The 21,191-nt window shown below is 38.5% G+C and overlaps 1 protein-coding gene across 1 annotated transcript in view; it reads right to left on the reverse strand.

Moving 5' to 3' along the window:
* Window positions 1-7,447: 7,447 nt before the first annotated feature.
* The window catches only part of ngfrb (nerve growth factor receptor b), a 36,769-nt gene continuing 23,025 nt past the window's right edge, over window positions 7,448-21,191 (reverse strand). The window contains exons 4-6 of the mRNA XM_080873497.1: window positions 16,499-16,730; window positions 13,904-14,064; window positions 7,448-12,072 (exon numbers count right to left, since the gene is read on the reverse strand). Coding sequence (XP_080729623.1) covers window positions 11,729-12,072; window positions 13,904-14,064; window positions 16,499-16,730 — 737 coding nt within the window. The 3' untranslated portion in view covers window positions 7,448-11,728. The remainder of the gene's footprint in view (window positions 12,073-13,903; window positions 14,065-16,498; window positions 16,731-21,191) is intronic.

Genomic DNA, 21,191 nt, shown 5'->3' on the forward strand with positions numbered 1-21,191 from the left:
CGACCAATAGACAGATTTCCTCTTTCAAACCAGTTTCTAATGGCACAGCTCAGTGTGGCACAAATAAAAACGTTGAGCATATGTGGTCTTACACAAAACGGGATTAAACCCGTAATGTTTTAACTATGTTTTCCACGAATTTACGTGACAAACAAATAAACCCCTTTCAATTCGCCACAAAGCCGCTTCAAGGAATACCTCCCCAGTTAAGAGTTTCTGAAAGACTTTGGATTGTGTTAGTGCTCGTTATTTTGTCACTTTCAGCTGGGCTTTATGATTAAATGAACGTGGAATGACTGTGGACAATTAAAGTTAACGCGTGTTCCCGCTTTTAAGATTTATCACCTGCTTCAAGGCCGCAGACATTTTACAGCCTCTCAGTCAACAAAGTTCTGTTTGACCTCAGAAAAAGTTAACAGGAGCTGATTGTACTTGATGCCTTTTTAATGGATTTCCAAACACAACAAATATTAATATTCAGAGATGGACTTTTCAGTGAGATTGATGAGCAAACTGACAGGAGTAGAGTTCAGAGAAAAGAGAAGGGGTTTCCAGGGAACTCTAAAGAAAGGAGATGCTGTATTGTTTATAGAGAGGAAAGACAGAAAGGAAAGGACTGGAGGAGGAATTGTATAATAGACTGATGTGGAAGGAGGTGAAAAATGGCTCTATTATGGGCCTAATAGAATTTCCCTTGTTCCCAGAGGAAAACAGAATGGACTCTCCCTCCTTCCCACTTTGCCTCTCCATCCCCTCATCCTTCCATTTGCTTGCAACTGAGGCATAATTTCATCACTCCTCACTTAATTGTGTGCGTTGCTGGCAGGGCCTGACTCTCTGTTCCAGCAAACACAGGGCAGGTGGGAGAGGAGGAAGAAGAGCAGAATAATAGAACAGAGTGGGAAACCACAGCACTTCATTTTTATAGATAGACAGCTTGTAAAAGCAGTGGGTTACATGGTCCCCTCTGAACAGTCAAGTGTAAACACAGTAGAAGACTGAGTGAGATCCCTAAGAAATGCTGTCTCACACAGGACGGACTTACAGTTAGATTAGATTTAAGTAGTTAAGTAAAACATTAGGTAGAGTTAAAGGGGATGTGAAATGCTACACACATAAAGGCTAATTTGCATCATTTAGCCCTGCTCTCAAAAACAGACATAGCTGTAACTGTCTGTGAAGCTGGACTTAAGAAATAAGTGCTTAAAGTTTAAGCTTGAAAAACATGTTTAGCACCGTCTTCTGTCAGTATGGAACGTGACGTCATGTGGTTGGATGTTTGGTTGCCGCTAACAGACTTACATTAGTTTATGTTAGCTAGCTAGTGACAGAATCAATAACTCAGAGGGAAATAACAACACTAAAACTGAAAAATTTGTTTAAGGGGACCACTTTTGTGCTGCCCCCGGCTTCAAAATTGAGTTTTAGTTAAGACATCGAGAATATACTTTCCACTTTCACTCTCTGTCTCTTTAGCAGTAATTCGCTGTTTGGCTAGCTGCACTCAAACAGGAAAATCCAACTTTTAGCACTTAATGAGGACTGTGAAGGAGAGCCTGCTTGAGTCACCAGGCCAACAAGCTGGATTGCACCAAACCAGCGTTTCCTCACCAGGCTGGGTGTATGGGATGGCAATCACTTGCAAAGCAGATGTTTGCTTAATGCAATCAGAGCTATTTTATGTAATAAAATATTTTCTCTTTTCCCAACAAGCAAACAGCTTACAAGATCACAGGTTACACCACACCAAAAATATAAATATATATATATAAGATATATAATATATATATCTTACTGAACACGATTGGAAATCATAACATCCATCAGCATGTCCACAGGGACCCCCCGCCAAAAGAAAAAAAAACCCTCCCCATGTTACACTCTAATTCACTTATATTTGGTCTTCACTTGTCCTCGCTTCTAATATCAAGTAATCCAGTCAGTGAGATGATGTGAGGAAAAAAAGGTCTCCAAAACATGTCATCCCTTCCTCGGAGCCGCTGTCTTGTCAAATCATCATAAATTGCCAGATCTGCATATATGTATCACAAAGTGACGGCTATATTGTGATTGTGGCTCAAAGAGTTCGCAGTTCGTCTTATAATCGGAAGGTTGCCGGTTCGAGCCCCGGCTCGGACAGTCTCGGTCATTGTGTCCTTGGGCAAGACACTTTACCCTACTTGCCTACTGGTGTTGGCCAGAGGGGCCGATGGCGCGATATGGCAGCCTCGCCTCTGTCAGTCTGCCCCAGGGCAGCTGTGGCTACAACTGTAGCTTGCCTCCATCAGTGTGTGAATGTGAGAGTGAATGAATAGTGGCATTGTAAAGCGCTTTGGGTGCTTGAAAAGCGCTATTTAAATCCAATCCATTATTAATTGTAAAGCACTTTGAGGTTTCTTGAATAAGTGCTATATACATGCAATCCATTATTATAACCAACCAATCACATGACGTCACGTTCTGACAAAAGATGCCACTAAAGATGCTTTTATAACTTAAACTTTAAGGACTTATTTCTTAAATCCAGCTTCACAGACACTTACATCTGTTTCAGTTTTTGAGAGCAGGGCTCTGTGATGTAATTTAGCCTTTATATGTGTAGCGTTTCATTTCCCCTTTAACCTGCCAGTTTAATAATAAATTTTGTTGCGGTGCACTTTGGTTTATCTTCCTCGTAAAAAACTAAATGTTTCGGTAAGATCAGAGGAAATAAAACGATTCAAAATCATTTGAGCTGTTACGAGTATTGCATCTGAAACCCATCTTGTCCATCCTTTCATGTAATATTTACAAAACACTACACGAGCTCAAACAGACCCAAGTTTACGCCTATTCGTATCTAAAAAAAAAGAAAGACAAAACCCCACTCCACTTCGATTTCCATGTCAAGACATTAACCTTTGACCTCAGAGTAGATCAGTCACCTCCCTTCTGCTGTTCCACCCAGTACAAGCGTTTTGTTACTTTCAAAGCTGCACCTTGTGTTTGATCTCCTGTTACAGTCGACTGTGACCAAAGAGAACACGTGTGCACTCATCTGGAGAAATCTGCGGAGCCGCTACAGTCAGCCGTTTATCATCACTCGTGTCTTCAGAGTTCCTCAGTGAGATGCTCTTCACTCTGTCATAAAGATGAAAATGCTTTTGACCCTTGGCCTCACCTCAGTAGCTGCTTTTTTTGGGGGTTTTTTCCAGAGAGCACTGCACGAAGATGTAAGAGGCACACGAAGCATAGAGGTTACAAGATTGGGGTCAAGTATTTTCGGCAGTCCAGTATATCTGTGTAAAACCAATGAAACTGATTGTGAATTTTCCAGGCCTTATGGTGTAGTTACTGTATTAACACTCAGACATAATACAAACTGAGAGGCAGCACAGTGAACAGCCATATTCATGCTGAGCAAGTCCCAGAAGCAGCTGGTAGTTAAATATTGCTCACAGTGTTTTATGAAAAGGTTAAGCATTCACTGTGTAAATATGTCTTTTTATTTTACCAACCATATTTTTTAATGAGTGAAACTGTTTCAACAGAAAGTATTAATCGTCGACTTCTATAAACTTTTTTTAATAGCAAGTCATAGTTTTAGTTTATGGTATTAATCATTAACATTTTATTTCAAGTGTATACTTCCCAGCCTATTTCTTGTGTGGATTTTTCTTTTCCTGTTTCTTCCTCTTTCGCTCAATTTGTACTCCTTTCCTTATTTTAAACATTGCATTCTTGGGCATAATTGATTTTATTCCTGTTTTTGTCTGTTTTGCCACCTTTTTTATTTCCTACTGAGGTCGTTTCACCCATAGACAGGATAAAAGATGGATGTCGCCATTGGGTTGGGAAAGTGAAGCTGGGGGTCAGTACCTGTGGTTGCAAAAAGACTTCTGGTCTAATAGAGGCATCGCATGCGCATATTGCTCAAGAGTTGTTTGCCATATGTTTGTATATGTGATGCAAGAACTGGTCTGGAGGAAAAATATGTACTCCCCGACTGGTTGGTGGGTGGTTCCTGGAGGTTGCATGTAGTTTGTATTTTTACTGTTGCTTGGAGAGTAATTGCCAAGTGTTTGTAGACAATAAGTGTCTTTCATCCAAATTATGCACAACCACTGGTGATTTTCTTGCAACCAGACCAATCAGAAGGTTTCCATCAAGTGGTTGGAAAACACATATTTTTCCCGAGTGACCAATGGTAAGGTTTTCTTTCTACTTAAAAGAAGAAATTAATAATGGATTGCATTTATAAAGTGCTTTTCAGGGCCCTCAAAGCACTTTACAATTCCACTATTCATTCACTCACTGGTGGAGACAAGCTACAGTTGTAGCCACAGCTGCCCGGGGGCAGACTGACAGAAGCGAGGCTGCCATATCGCGCCATCGGCCCTTCTGCCCATCAGCAGTAGGCGGCAGGTGAAGTGTCTTGCCCAAGGTCACAACGACCGAGACTGTCCGAGCCGGGGCTCGAACCGGCAACCTTCCGATTATAAGACGAACTGCCAACTCTTTGAGCCACGTCATCTGAAACTCGATGAAAAGAAAATAAAGTTTTAAAGTAAATTAAATGACTATAATTTATCTTTTTTTCTCTTCTCTATTTTCCATCTTACTGCCACTGAGATGTGGCATATGGTTCTTCAGCTATTACTATTTGTCATGCTTTTATTTATTTTCATTGCAAAGGTTTCAGAGGCTCACATTTCCGGCCTATCCTAAGGGAGTCCTGTTTCCACATTCTCAATTTTTTCCAGAAGTGATTTGTAGAGTAAATAAGCATGTTATTCTGAGAGCAGCCATATAGCTGTCATTAACATGCTATAAATTAGCCCAGTTACCAGTACAGCAAGGAGATATATAGCGTGGAAATCATTACTTTCTTACTGTTCCCTTATAATTGAATTATTAGTACTCTGTGTTTGCTAATTCTTGTAAGTCAGTTATAAGCATGTATTTTTGATTAATCTTTTTAACATATCCCCGAAGAAGGTATAGAAAACAGCTTTGTCATTTAGATTTTTTTTACCCAGGCATAATATAGATTTTTGTTTATTAAATGCTCAGAAACATATGACACAGACATTACTAAATATCACTGATCAACCTTAGTTTGGGAAGGCATTTCTCTTCTTGATCTTTTTCCTTCTATTTTTTTCTCAGCATCTGATTGTGTACTTGATGATATTAAACACAACATGCTTATCCCCTTTCACCACCACATGTCACATTTGTACACATGGTTCTCTTCACACATGGAGCATTCCTTGCTAACGACTCACTGGAGGTTAGCAGCAGTTAGACGGCAATGTGTTTTCCATTTGAACCACGGTTCACTTAGAAACTGATACTGGGTGATGTCTCAGAACCTGCCCATGCCCCTTGTGATCTGAATAAGAAGAAACAGATTAAACTTGAAGGAACAAATACAAAGATTAAAGACTATTACATTCAATGTTGATTGGATAGGAAATATCAGGGAGCAGGTTTGTCTTTTCTGATGTATGTAATATACATAGAATATAAGTAGTGCAGTTTTTTTTACATTTAAATTCTTTGTTATTTATTATATGTTATATTAGATACATCACTGCTGCTTTTCTATGACTCTCTCTGCATTCATGTTTGTAATGATTTCACAACACGCTTTGGTCTAAGAAGTGCCGCCTGATCAGTTTTGTATCATTTTGCTAAATTAACACAAGATTCTTTCCACTGAAGAAATAATCATTTAACATCAATAATCAATCAACATTCAATCAATGGCCTGGCTCCTAATGCCCATAGCATAACATTGGTCTCAGCATGTTTGACAGATGATGTGATATTCGTCAGATCACAAGGTGTTTATTTACTTTTCCATACTTTTCCCTTTCAAATATTCTGATATAAGTTAATCTTGGCTTCATCTGTCCTCCAGACCAATTAGTCCAGCTGAGTTGGTCAGGGCAATCATTCTTTTTAAGAATGTACCACGGTGTTGATTTGTCCATTCGTAAAGTTGACCTAACTCTGATTAAAGTTTTAATCTCTATCATAGGTTTATTTGGGGCTTTCAGCCTATTGATGGCCTCCTTCAATTTCACTGATATTTCTTCAGACCCTATAGTGAGAGTTCTAGTGGAAAGCAGTCAAGTTCAACACTTGCAATCGAGTCCAGATCTTTTATCAGATTAATTTGTCATGAAACAACAATGGCCTCATCTCATGAAACTGCTTATCAGTCTATTGTTCACTTACTTTTGTGTGTCTGAAAATGAGTTAAAGCTGAAAGTCTGTGCCTCAATTGCATATTGATTGTTTGATTTGAAATCCACTGTGATGGTGTATAGAGGCAAAACTATCAACTGTATCGTTGTCCAAATACTTTCAGAACTGATTTAATTCGTCACATATACTATGTATAGGATTATTCTTAACAACTCACAATTCTACCTCAAAAAATCCTGTGGCGTTGCAACATCTGTGCATCTCTACACATAACCAGGTGTTCAAACAGCTTTTCATACAGTGCAGAAATGATGCATATGCCCATGTATCATTGTGTATATAGTAACATGTCACTGTAGATTTAGCTGCATTTTTCATTTTGTTCTATTTATTATATCAGATAGCTATCACGCCTGTTCTGTTCTGTTCTGTTATAGTCTATAGAAATCTAATAGATGTTTTCCAACACATACAGTGCATGAATTCCAACAAAAACAATTCATTTTAACCATAAGCTACACTAATCTATCACAATATTTTCACACTTGTAACACTACCACTGAGTTAAGTCCATAGTGGCATAAAGTCAGTGAGAACCAGTGTGCTAGCATGTGTCGTTTAATGCACCATTATTCTGTTGTATCACTCACCAGTAAGTCCAGTTGTGTTGACAGGCTGACGGTTTCTATTATGATAGTACCACGTTACCATTTCTGCACTGACCACACACAACCCTCATAATTCATGCTGTCAGTTTGATGAAGGAACTAGTGTAGACTTTGTTTGCCCCCTTTTTAGTCCCCTCTGAGCACTTATTGCTCACTGTGCTGAAACTGTTAAAGCCTCCAGCAATCAGTCTGTCTCATTTGGCTTGAGTTACATATCAGAAGGACGTGGCACTGGAGAAAAAATGCACAGGCCTTCTCCTTCGGACAAAATGCAAAACAATACATTGCTTTTCCAAGATCTAACCATTCTAAAATCGTTAAGATACATAAATATGAGCACCAAAGTCTAAAAAGTATTACCAAAAGCTTAAAGTACTATACTGTTTGCTCGTGCAAATTTAAAGACAGAGAAAAATAGAAAGTAGACTATGCCACTTAAAAGCATATTTATGAAATTATCAACCCATATGATTAAATAAATACAAAAAATAATAATTGTCCTATATATTCAGATAATTATTTATTTAATTGAGTACATCTAATTTCTAATGTGCATATTTGTGTTTGTGTGTTGTTGGATCAATACAGAAGATGAGTGCCTTTAAAAGCTTTATTATTGGTTTTACTGCTTGTCTGCAGTAGGTTTTTAGCAAATTCACATTAAGTACAGAGCAGTATATGTATTTGTATACAAGGAACAGTGATTTTCAGATGTGTACAGCTCAGTCCTGGTTCTGCTATGAGTCACTATGAGCTACATTACCAGGGATTTACCCTCAAAAGAAAGCCTTTTACGCACAACCCTCATTTCATGGTTACTTTTAGCCCTCAGAATCAACAAATATTATTCAGGGAAAAGCATCCATATTCAATTGTAGCTTCTGATAGAAGGACACACATACATTTTATTGTGTTTACCATCTTTTGGTACAATGAAGAAAGAGCTTTCAAGGAAGGTCATTCTATTGTGGTGGATATCATTGAGCAAAACTATTAAACTAAAATAATCCCCTTAAGCATCATAAAACCAAAGCAGAGAAGAGGCCCTACAGTTATTCAAGTGCTCTGGTTCCTGCAGTTTCCAAGAAGAAAAAGACTTAATTTACCAGATTAAAGTTTATATTGACAGTTTCGTGTGAAACATTTTGTTATTGGTCAGGAAAGCTTGTAAGGTTTTAGGCAAAGAGCTTTAACTCTCACATTAGCAAATGAGCTGGTGCAAATTTTTAAGACATTCAAGACAAATGAGGCTTAAATCACTCTATCAGCCTAGTTCCCCCCTTGAAAGATGTGCCTTTATGATATATAACCTATGCAGTGCAATAGTATATCACATATACACATGTAATAGTATTTATGAATATTGGTACAACTATCGGTTAGTGGTTAATATAACAGATTATTAACCGATTATATATAACTGATAATTACATATAATCGATTAATGACTTATTTAGGAAGAATGGTTTTTAATTAAATAATCCGTTAAATGTTTTAGGAAGGCAAAATACTCTCATCTTATTACAGCTAGCAGACAGCTGATTTAGCTTAGCAGGCAGCTAGCTTAGCTCACAAGTTTAATCAATAACAAAGAAAAGTACCGTAGATTACCATTAGCCATGTTTATTTTTCTAGACAGTATTTCAACTACATTTTGTTCAATTTGCAGAAAGGCCTAAAGTTAAACAAACAAACATGCAGCTTATGTAAAATTTAAAACCATCAATAGGAATGTGTAGACGCAGACGTGGACGTTTTCCCGCCACTGATGTTTTTTTTCCTTTTGTAGGTATGTGTACAACTATATTGTATATCATGTGACATTGTTTGACTTTGTATTTGTTGCATTTTAATGTGTTCACTGTATGTGGTGGATACTTTGGCTGCCAGTCTAAGAACCAGTGGCTTAGCATGAACTGGAACCGCTAGCTTGTTTTGCATTTCTCTCTTTCTATTTCCATTGAATTGAAAACATGAAAAGTTTGTTTTTAAATGTGTGATAGAAATTGAAGGAGCTTGGCTTGACTGGTCTAGTTCTGTCTAAAGATAATAGCTGAAGCGGTATGGTGCACAACCTCCTGCAACAATGAATCTAGTTATTTTTAGGTTTTCCCAGAGGCAATACTTGTTCCTGTCTTTGTAGCTTCATTTATTACATTCCATATAGTAACACCCATTGTATCGCTCATGGCATCTAATTCTTAGCAAGAAAGGGGATAAAAATGTTATATCATTGTTTCGTTTTAGTATTGTTTCTTTAGTGTCCCTAAAATCTAATCTTTTGAATGATATTGCAGCTTATTATTTTAATTATGCTTTAACCTAAGGGTTACTTGGCTGGGTGTCTAACTGGAGCATTAGAATCTGTTTAATCCTGAACTATATGAAATGTAGATTGAATTTAGTCTTTTTCTTTATGTTAGTAGAACTGAATAATTTGTTAACTGCCTTAATGAGGCGTGGCTGTTCTTTTGTTCCTTTTGTCAACAGCCCTAGAATTGTAATATAGTCCTGTTCACATACAAGTATTATACAGTGGCCACTTCCAGGCTTTAACTAAGATAAAATGTAGAAAAAGACAAATTATTTACAATTGAAATCAATAAAAAATAATATTTACAAGTTACAAAAAAATACAGTATAGCTAAAAGCAAAAATCACATTAGCCGCCTGGAAAGGCATTTGTGATGCAAAATGTAAATACATGATTACACATTTAAATGCTACAATCTATAGGACAAAAACAGAAATATAATACCATGTACAGTTGTTATTTGAGAATTAAATACAACAACCCTTACAGAGTAATGAGAATACCTTCATTTAAAGTAACACTACAGCATGAAGCTCAGTATGCTAGCGATTAGTGACAATCTGTACTCAGTAGCAACTGAGGTTGGTGAGGACGAGGATTTTATGTAGCAAGCGAATTAATCCTTCAAAAATTCTCCAATGAAAAAAAAATCCAAAGAGTTGAAGCTTTAAATATCAACATAAACACAAAATTTAATATGTTTTGATAAATCCTAACCAAGCTGGCAGAACAAAACACAATGCAGAGAGCGCATAATGCACTGAAGAGATGAATGCATACAATTAAACAGTCTAATTAATGCAACTGCCGATTCCTGGGTTTCCCCTTTACATTTAAGTAATCCAAAACTTTTCCACTTGCCCTTGTCTGAATTCATCCCACATCCTTCAACTTGTGTCTCCACTGACTTGCCTTTTATCCGGAGGTCATTGTTCCCAAACAAAGAAGAAACTAGACACCCTCTTCTTTTTTTCTTTCTCTGTCTTATTAGTCTGTTTGAAGGATTGTCAGTTGCGAGAATCATTGCCCTGGATAAACACAGTCTCCTTTGTGTTTTTGTTAGTTGTAGGGTGCTATAACAAATCAAATAAATGTAATATCACAGTTAAATGAGACACCCTGAGAAATTAAGAGAAAAAATTGAAAATCCTGTCATTTTTCTTTTGCTTCCTAATCATTTACAGCAGTTTATTTACCGGATAACTGGCTGACAATGAGTTGCTACTTTGTGCATGCTGTTTACTGTTAATGCAGTATTTCATTATCTACAGCGCAAATTACAAATCATATAATTGTTAACATAATTAGGCACACAGATATCTAATATTGGCTACTATTAATGACAACAAACAGTATATGGTCCCTTTGTCACAATGTTCCATACCATATATGGCAGGATCTGATCATTTCTGTGTCCTGTACTATGAACAAGACTGTAAATGCATACATGAGCTAACTGTGTATGCGTTTGTGTGTGTATATGTACACTACATGCATGCAAACCTAGATACTGTATTTGGGTATCTATTTCAAGTATGTCTATATCTGGCGTGTGCATTTGCCTGCATATCTACATATTGTATACATGGTTGTTACTTATGTTTTGAATTCTAGGTCTTTCCCTTTTCTGGGTCAGCATGGAGTCTCTCTCTGAGTTTCTGTTAGGTAGACAGGTCTGAGCACACAGGCTGGAGTCACGTTGCCTCCATCAGTGACCTGGCCCCACAGTCAGCCCCAAAGTCCAGGCAGTTAGCACTTGCTGGGGGAAAAAAGGAGTCCAGAAGCCGATTAAGAGGAAGCTGACACTGAGATAAACGCTACTGCTCCATCTCTTAGATCTAATACAAATATTTAAAAGGACGGTAAAAGGTTTTTTTTCCTTCCTTTTTTTTTGGAAAGAGAACAAGTTCATTGAAATGTATCCAAACATCACTTCCTCAGGTTGTCACATTTGCAAAGATCCAGACATTCAGTGGTATGCAGGCCTCGTCCAGTAGGAGTAACAGGTTCAAGCCATTTGTCAACTTAAATTTAAACAGTGTACTTAAACATGGCATTAAAACAATATAACTTGTGAGTTAGTGTCTGAGGAAAATCTTTGGTAGCAGAGATGGGAAAGTACAACACAGACTTATGAAAGGGTAGCAATGGCTGGATGAAGATAATATTAAAGATGCAGAGGACCAAACTGGAGAAAGAATAAGAGTCAAGATTTAAAAAAAAACCTTAACTTCAGGCAGGTAGATATCCAGTGGAGTAATTACAGACATTTGTTTTTTAAGCTTCTTTCTTTGCAAATTTGCTGTATATTTTGTGGATAAATGCAGATTTGGTTTCACATAGCGATATCTATCTGTCAGTGTTTGTCTGATTCCCTGTATTATCCCTTAATTTGACATGATTTTTCTGGATTCACAGCACTGGATCATCACTGTGATTGGTAGCTTCATAAGTGAATATAGCGTAGAGGAATAGGAGGCCACAGAGGAATATTTTAAGATTCAGGTGTTAACATGTGAAATCACTGTTGAGCTTTAAAAATAAACAAAAATCACACTACAGAAGTGGCTGTTGTTTTAGCGGCACTTGGGCTGAGCACCAGGCTCTGAGCGACGTCTTCACGATTGATTTTGCGCAGCGCCGTGCACAGAGCTTCGATGCTGGCACAGTCCTTTCCCGCCCAGTCAGACAGGAGGGCACAGACCGGATGCTCTTCCTGCTGGAAGGTCGCGATCCGCTCCTCCTCGTATCCGAGAAGAGCCGCCAAGCTGCTCCAGTCGCTGTCGTGCATGTGGTCGCAGTCTTCTCCGTCCACAGCCCTAAACAGCAGCTTCTCCACTTTCTCTCTGGTGTGGAGGGGAAGAAGCAAACAAGGCTCTTCATCGATGTTGACGACTGCAAAAGGAAAAAAACAAACACAATTATGCATTTTTATTTAAGTTTAAGCACACAGATAACAGCATAATATCTTATTGAACAAAGAAAATATTTTATTCACTTGATGTGATCCACAGAGCGATGGCAGCTGTGCACAAATAACTACAGGACTGTGAGTCATCATTACTAATCGGATTACTTTCTAAATATAGTTTTTATGCAGACAGTACATTCTTTGTCAATATCAGTGTCAAACAACAAGCTCTGATTCACTTTTAATGGCTATTAAATGAAGAAAATGCTTCTTGTTCCCAACTTATTCACCTTGCTCTGACAGATCATGGTTTTAGGACTCATCACTTTGTCCTGTGCAATAATAACACCGGCAGCAAGGGACTTCACTCTTTAATATTTATAAAAGCGGTCTGTATATTTCAGATGGCTTTTGCGGTTTAAGTAAATTCATTGCCCTACAATATCTCAGGAGTGCCTCATTAATAAAATTCCCAGAGCTTGCCAAACTAAAATGACTTATTTATGGTTTCATGCCTTTACTGGCAGCCAAACTGCAGTTTGTACAGCCAGACTGACATAGTGTATGGTGTTGAATAGGACAGAAAACATTATGATGACACTCTGACATCACTTCATTTTTTTACTATGAGCTTTTTGTGTAAAATTTCTTATGATTTTGAAAGTTTTGTGAGGCTTTGATGATTTTGATCTTTGAACTCCATATGATAATTAGTTCATCCTCATCCGTCAAATCCCTGATTGAAATAATTATTACTGCACAGGTCCAAGTGATGAGTCCCAAAACCGTGACATATAAGAGCAAGGTGAATAAGTTCAGAACAAGAAGCATTTTCTTCATTTAATCCCCATTAAAGAAGAATCTGACAAATCTGCACAGTCTGCATACAAACTATAGAAAGCAAAGGTTTGTTTCGAATTTAACCTTGTAATGCGACACGTATCATATTTGATACATTAGTTCTTGTGAGGTTCTGAGACCTCTACATCATCAATGTAGAAAAAAAATGCACAAAAAATGCAAGATTTAGTAATTATAATACATTTTTATTGTCGGAAGGTTCAATAAACAATCCAGTGTAAAAAAAAAAAAGAATTTTCTGTCAATTGTCTAATGGTTGTTTACAGGGTCAAAGAAATGTACTCAGAGATATTCCACTTATGAGAATGGGACTAACAGAGTTGATGCCTTCAGCTGTTCACCTCTATGTGATTTAAAAATAGATCACATGGTTTCCTTGGCTGATTTTTAATTAAGCTCTATTTATTTTTTATTTTCATTTAACCTTTATTTGTTCAGGTAATCTCACTGAGACTCAATGTCTCATTTACAAGAGAGACCTGCTTCTAAACTGAATAAGCCTGTGCAGGCTATGGGTGCGCCTTACAAGAAGTGAACATTAACATTTTAAGTAACTGCTTTGCATGAACTACAAGAAAAGAATCCAGCATTGGTCCCAATACTACAGATTACACTTTAAGATATCAAATCTACTTCTAATTGTGTTTTTCCAAATATAAACAGGCTTTTCAGGACCTGATCTGCTAAAACAACACTGAAGGTCTGAAGGCTTCATCGCTGTTGTAATCCTCTCCTGCTGATTTGCTACAGTAAGTAAGTTTTCCTGAGAGAGGGGAGGGTGGGCCTACGGTTTATATACTTGCACTGAAACCCAAATTTCTGGTTTGCTGTCCATCAGACTTATCATATGTTTACACCCAGTTTAAGCACATTAGTTTGATAAATGAGGGCTATCGTGTTTCTCAGCGCTATGACAGCGGCCCCTGTGTCGTTATACTGTGGATGAGTTTTAACCTGTTTGTGCCTGATTCTGGCCCTGCTGCTCCTGCAGACTCTGGCTGTCCACAGAAATGCCACTGTCACTGTGTAGCTTCTCCCCCTCGGGTGACGGGGTCTGGTTCGGGTTGGGGGTGCAGTTGTTGGCTCCTTGCTTATTCTGCTTGCAGCTGTTCCACCTGTATGTGAACGAATCAGCACAGAGACTCATCATACCAGAACTGTTAACACACAAACAAGTTTCCTCTTTTTAAATTATGTTACGTACACAGCATATAATCAGTGAGCTGCAGCTGGATTATAACTGTATGGGTTCAGTATGAGTATCTTTCACGTACACTGTTAGAGCAGGCCTACTGTGTTGTTGTGTGTCTCCATAAGGCTGCAATATGGGTGTTTTTCTCATTTACCGGAATTTAGCTCCTTTATTTCTATTGTTATTCGTGTCTTCGCTGGACATAGTGTTTACCAGTCTCATTACCCTTTTAATAAAATCTTATTAATATTATTTTTTTAACCCAAACATTTTCAGCCATTTCTTGGAATGATACCATTTTCATGTAGCCATTTATTCTACAGTAAATATGAAAGTAAAACATAACAGATCTCATCATAGCACAGATGACTTCTGCACTAACCTCTCACAAGATTTTGAGGAAACTTGACCTTGAGGTCAAGGTCACTGAGATTCAAATTCATCTGAGATTTTCAGTAGATTCTGTAGGCTGAGGGGCAAAAAACTACAAACCCATATCAAATTCGATTCCACTTCATCTAACTGTGCACCTTTCAACTGCTTCTAGCATTAACGCTCCCGCTACTTTTAGATCTCTTCCTGGAAGTTGTGTCAAAACACTGACTGTTCAACATAAATTTTATGGTTGATGTCCAACAAAAGCAAAACAAAAATGCTGTTAGTGTGTTTGAGGCTCACCCTGAAATAGAAGATAATCTAATCCAAGTGGCCATAGCTTCCAAGCACTAGGGATGGGTATCGTTTAGGTTTTATCCGATACCAGTACCAAACCGGTACTTTTGAAATGGTGCCGGTGCTCAAACCGGTGCTTAAAGAATGAAGAACACAAACCTTGTCCAAAAACCTCTCATGTTTAGCTGTTTCCCACTTTCTTTTGCTGTGAAGTACAGCCAGACTTTTGACCGCTTCGCCTTGGGCGTTTTTAATCTGTAGCTCTGCTCTAAAAGAACGTACGTACCTGGGCCCGCCTGCTACGCTTGCAAAGGTAAAATGATTGGCTGGAATCCAAAGTGTATGACATTTCAGGAAAATAAAGCACCGAAATGTGCGCTGCTTTTCGGTCTGGTTACTACCGTTTATGTCAGAACCGGTGCTATAATGGCACCGGATACCGGTACCCATCCCTACCAAGCATTGTTTTAAAGTAGATGAGGGCAAATTTAATCAGATATGATTTTTCCAAATATTTCTGTAGCTCATACCTAACTGCACACTCAGACTAATGCGTTTATTTTTCCTATCAGCTTTTATTCCCAGGTACAGTAAGGTTAGGTTGTCACCGTAGCACACATATGTAGCGAACCAAAAAAAGGACCTGAATAGGTGCGTTCTACATTTCTGCACATATCAGATGATGACAATGCATATAAGTCCTCATTCGCCCCAAACCCAGTAGTGTAACTGAGGTGAATTGAGTGATGCTTTTCTCCTCAAGACTGAGAAGCTGTCTTTTATAACTCAGACTTATATTCCAAAAGGTAAAATTGTGAATGCTTTAAAGCATTTGAGAAAGACACATGACTTACAAATGCTGCTATCTTCTCTGTGCTAGTTTAAAATAGACTGAAGGAAAGTGAAAAACTGTTCTGTAATTCTTTAATTCTTTAATTCTTTTTGGAAAACATGGATGCCTCATCCTCCAGACTAAAGAGGAGAGGGACCATCAGTAGAAAAGTCTGATGGTAAGAGGGCGGCATTCATGCCTGTGGAACTGGCGACGTACATTCTGGAAAGGCACCATCTGTGCTGGAAGGCATATAAATACTTTAGAGCAGCGTATGCCCCCATCCAGATGGCGTCTTTTTCAGGGAAGGTCTTCCATATTTAAGAAACACAATGCTAAACAGCACACTGCATCTATTAAAACAGCATGACTTCATAGTAGAAGAGTCTGAGTGCTGAGCTGGCCTGCCTGCAGTCCAAGCCTTTCACCAACTGAAAACTTAGAGTCTCATGAAGGGAATAAAAATAATACAACAAAGATAACCCAGGACTGAGCAGATGGAATCTGTATCATACACGAATGGGACAAAATTCCTCTCTCATTTACGCATTTACAGACTGATTATAAAAGAAGAGGTGACACCTCTAATTTGAGATCAGAGTTGTAAATCATTGTATTCTGGGTTTGTTTGTTTTTATATTTTACCCAGTGTGCCATATTTTTGGGAATGAGGGTCATAAATGAGCATCAGGTTTTAGTTATGATTTAGGCTTTATGACATTGACAGATGCCAAAATTTGAAGTTTCTGAAACTCTGCTTTTTTCTTGTAGTTGCAGTGGGTCATCAGGTACCTTGAGATGGCATTTTGCTCAATATGTCTACTTTTCAGTGTGTTTCCTGCTTAGTCCTCACCTCTTGAAGATGATGAAGGCCACTAATCCAACAACAACAGCTGCCAGGATGGAGCAGTAGATGGGGATGAGTTTATCATTCAGACCCTTGTAGAACTGCTGCTGGGAATCACCACTAGTGGTGGTGGTGGTGGTGCTGCTGCTGTCTGTGGGGACCTCTGGTACGGGTTCATATGTTAAGTCATCAATGGTAGTGGGGGGGAAAGTAAATAGAGACCCTGTGGTGGACTGACCTGTAAAGGACAAATATGCACAGAGAGAAATTCTTGAGTTTTGTGAAGATAGAACAGCAACAGGAAATTAAAACATTCACAGTTTTGTTAAACATTTATTTTTGACCACTTGGATCATTTACCATTAAAAAGAGAAAGCTGGCAGTTTTAATACTCAGAAGGCCATCCCTGTGTTGAACGTCAGTCCAGTATTTCCTTTCCCTTATCTTTGTGATTGTGCTGTGGCTAGAGCTAATTACTTAAGAAATATCAAAAAATATATTTTATTTATGATTGAAATTCATCTAAACTTTTATTGCATGTCTTGCCATTACGGGAACAAAAATCTACTTCATAATATTATATACATATTATATTATATAATTAATATCATAATCTACACATAATCTACACATTATCATGTGCAGTACTGACACAATATCAATGCTTCATTTCAAAAATGATAATGAAAAAATGCAGTTTTTCCCTCTTCTGTCCTTCTTTCAGTGTCATGGAATATTTTCATCACTTCCTCATGTCTTAGGTTTCTATTTCATATTTGTCACATTTGTCAGATCATCATACAAATGTTATATTGGATTTAATATTTGATTTTATATCTGACAAAGATAACCCAAGTAAATTTAAAATGTATTTTTTAAAATAATGATTTTATCTGTGATGACCAGAGCTTTTGGAAAGCTGGGTTAAGCCACAAACAGCACTGATTACTACCAGACCTGTTGATTCAACAAATCTAAACTCAAGATTAGTTAAGAAACAAAGTCATTGACACCTATCAGTCTGGAAAGAGTTACGAAGACATTTCTAAGGCTTTGGGACTCCAGTGAACAACAGTGAGAGCCGTTATACACAAATGTAGAAAAGTTAAAAAACTGGTGAACCTTCCCAGGAGAGACCGGCCTACCAAGACGCATTCAGGAGGTCACAAATAAACCCTGAACAACAGAACTGCAGGCCTCACTTGCCTCAGTTAAGGTCAGAGTTCATGATTCAACAATAAGGGCAGGGATAGCTCAGTAGGTAGACTGGTGACCCCATGATTGGAAGGTCAGGGGTTCAAATCCACTGAACGGCTACCCTGAGGTACCCTTGAGCAAGGTATCGTCCCTACACGCCTGCTTAGTGGCTGCCGACTGCTTCACTGAATGAATGGGTCAAATGTAGAGAGAGTAATTTCCCCACGGGAATCATTAAAGTATGCATTATTATTAAGAAAGAGGCAAAAATGGCATCCATGGGAGAGCTCCAAAGAGGAAACTACTGCTGACCAAAAAGGACACAAAAGCTTGTCTCACATTTGCCTAAAAACAATTTCAATGATCCCCAAACCTTTGGAAAAATATTCTGTGAATGAAAGAAAAGTTGAACATTTTAGAAGACTTGATCCCTGTTACATCTGGTATAAAACTAACATAGCATTTAATAAAAAGAACATCAGAGCAACAGTCAAACATGGTGGTGGTAGTCTGATGGTCTGAGGCTACTTTTTTGCTTCAGGACCTGCATGACTTGCTGTAACGATGAATTCTGCTCTCTACCAAAACATCCTGGATGAGAATGTCCAGCCATCAGTTTATTCCCTGAAACTCAAGCTCACTCGGGTTATGCAGCAGCACAATGATCCAAGAAACATCAGCAGGTTTACCTCAGAGTAGCTCAAAAACAAAATGAAGGTTTTGGAATGACGTGGTCAAAGTCTGGGCTTAAATCCCGTTGAGATGATCTGGCATGACATTAAACAGCCCATTAATGCAGGAAAACCCTCCGATTAAAACAATTCTCCAAAGTAGAGTGGGCCAAAAATCCTCCACAGTGATGTGAAAAACTCATGGTCAGTCATCACAAATGCTCGATTGAACTTCTCACTGCCAAGGTGTGCACAACCAGTTATTAGGTTTACGGGGCAATTACTTATTTAAATGTGTACTAATACGAAACTACCCCATTTATAGACTGAGAGCTGTTACACAAGGTCTTCTGAGCATTGTGTAACAGTAATTGTAAATTATATCTCAGTAGAAGGACTGGTAAACACATCTGCGGTCTGCTAACACAAGATAGGGCACTTCTTATTTCCAAAAATAGAAATACAACTTTCTGCTTCCTCTATAAAAACTGAGAGGAAATGCAGAGTGAGATTTAAACTCTGAGTTTGTCAAGCAGCAACGCATGACACAAACTCACCTATTCATTCTTGAAATTAAATTATTGATTTAAACAGATTTAACTGTGCTGCAGCTCGGGTCAGTGCACTTTTGCTCAAATCGGAAACGCTAAAAGTGACCTCACAACATAAATGAATTTCAAGAATTAACTTCATTTCTAATGAAATCAAATCAAAGGATTTTATTTGGAAAAGAAAAACAGCAGCAAACACATCCAGACCAAGGTTGTTTTTTCATAAATAGTAGCAGTTTGTTTGATACTCCACGGACTAGGACATTCCCAGCACAGCAATATGACCGGAAAATGGTTTGCAAAGTTTAAATATAGCTACAGATACAAGTGGTAACTTGGCAGATCACATATTTCCGTGTTACTTTTACTGTTTTGCCTCTTTTCACCACAGCAAGTGTAACAATAAATACTTATTATGCTGACAAACACAACAAGCACTCCCACAACACTCCACCCTCCCCTCTCCCCAGGGAGCCATTAACGATGGTAAGAGCAAGTTGGTCCATCCAGTCCTGCCCACATTCCTCCAACCATTAGCAGACACATTCGCTCCTCGCCGCGGATGCGGAAACCTATCCTCGCCTGTCACTTACTTACAGTTACTCACAGCATGGACAGGAAATCAGGCTGTTGGTTTCAGAGGGCTCTAAATACCTCAGGAGAGCCGCTGAGTGCAAGGCATCCATTTTTTACTAATGAGGCGAAAACATTTTTAATGAGAGCTAACTTAGATCGATGTGCTGAGCTGCTGCGGGGATTTTAGCTGAAGGAAATTTGAGGAAGCACTTTATGGTAACAACAATTAACTGAACATCAAATCTACGTCGATGATTCTTAATCATTAACCTTTAAGGCCACAGCTTTTTCTCACTAACTTGTCTTAGGATGACACTTGTGCCTCATTAACCTGAAGCCTATGAGCTGTAAATGTAATTCTCAGTGCTGCACTCCTTTGACACTTGACACACAGCGAAAACATTTGTTTTGTGTGCAGTTTTTTTTTTAAACCATGTTAGGTATTTACAAGCAGCCCAGATGCCTGTTTGTCTTCGTGTTACCTTGTTATTATTGGTTCTTTGCCAGTTTTGCCTCCTGCTTAGCTCAGTAAGCCACATGCTTCTGTTTCCGGTGCTTTAACTCACTTAACATGACTTACTTGAAACCATTTTCGAGTATTATTGCCAAAGCCACAACATTCCTGGTCTTCACGCTTCCATATACTAACTCATCTTGCTTGTTGCATTTAAAGCCAAACTGTAAAGATCTTGGAAACTTTGCATATATAGTGCATTTTTGTGGCTTTATGGGGAGTTGCACAATACCAGAGATAGCACCTCAGGTAGCATCAGAGACAGCTGAAACCTAGATTTACAGATGAGGCTCTAAAAACTTGAGGCTCATCATCCATCCAGTTCAATAACTTTTGGAAAGTCTGTATCATCATATTTTTTTTTATCCCATTCATATGTACTGATAGCTAACAAGACTTTGTAAATCTGGCATCCTGCTCTCATTGATATGTAAAGGAAAAAGTATGGATGACAGAAACAAAACAAAACAAGAGTCAGTTATATTATACATGTATGGGTTGCTGCTAAACTGGTGGATATATTATACCTTTATGAGTGGATGAAGTGCCTAAGAAATAGTATACATATAAACAGGCTTCTGGTGAATCACTACAAGATATCATGTTGCTTCCTGCCCTCTTCAATACTAGGTACCACACCATAGAGAATACACACACACACACACACACACACACACACACACACACACACACACACACACACACACACACACACACACACACACACACACCACCATCACCACCACCGTTACCACCATAGCGTGTTTGTTTCTACTTTCTTTACTTTCCAACACACACGTGCGCACACTCACACAAAATCAGACACCGTCCCATGACAGAGAGCTGCTTTGTCCGGCTAAAAATATGTCCTCTCTCCATCGTTCCTCTTTATCCTTCAGTCTTTTCTCCACATTACATCTGGCTACACTTTTACTCATTCCTACTGGGCAATTCCTTTTGTCAGTCACTCCTATGATCATTTAGACCAGGGGTGTCCAACTCCAGGCCTCAAGGCCCGGTGTCCTGCAGGTTTTAGATGTGTCCTTGATCCAACACAGCTGATTCAAATGGCTAAATTACCTCCTCAACATGTCTTGAAGTTCTCCAGAGGCCTGGTAATGAACTAATGATTTGATTCAGGTGTGTTGACCCAGGGTGAGATCTAAAACCTGCAGGACACCGGCCCTCGA

This window comes from Rhamphochromis sp. 'chilingali', assembly GCF_963969265.1.
Source record: "Rhamphochromis sp. 'chilingali' genome assembly, chromosome: 22".
NCBI classification, from domain to species: domain Eukaryota; kingdom Metazoa; phylum Chordata; class Actinopteri; order Cichliformes; family Cichlidae; genus Rhamphochromis; species Rhamphochromis sp. 'chilingali'.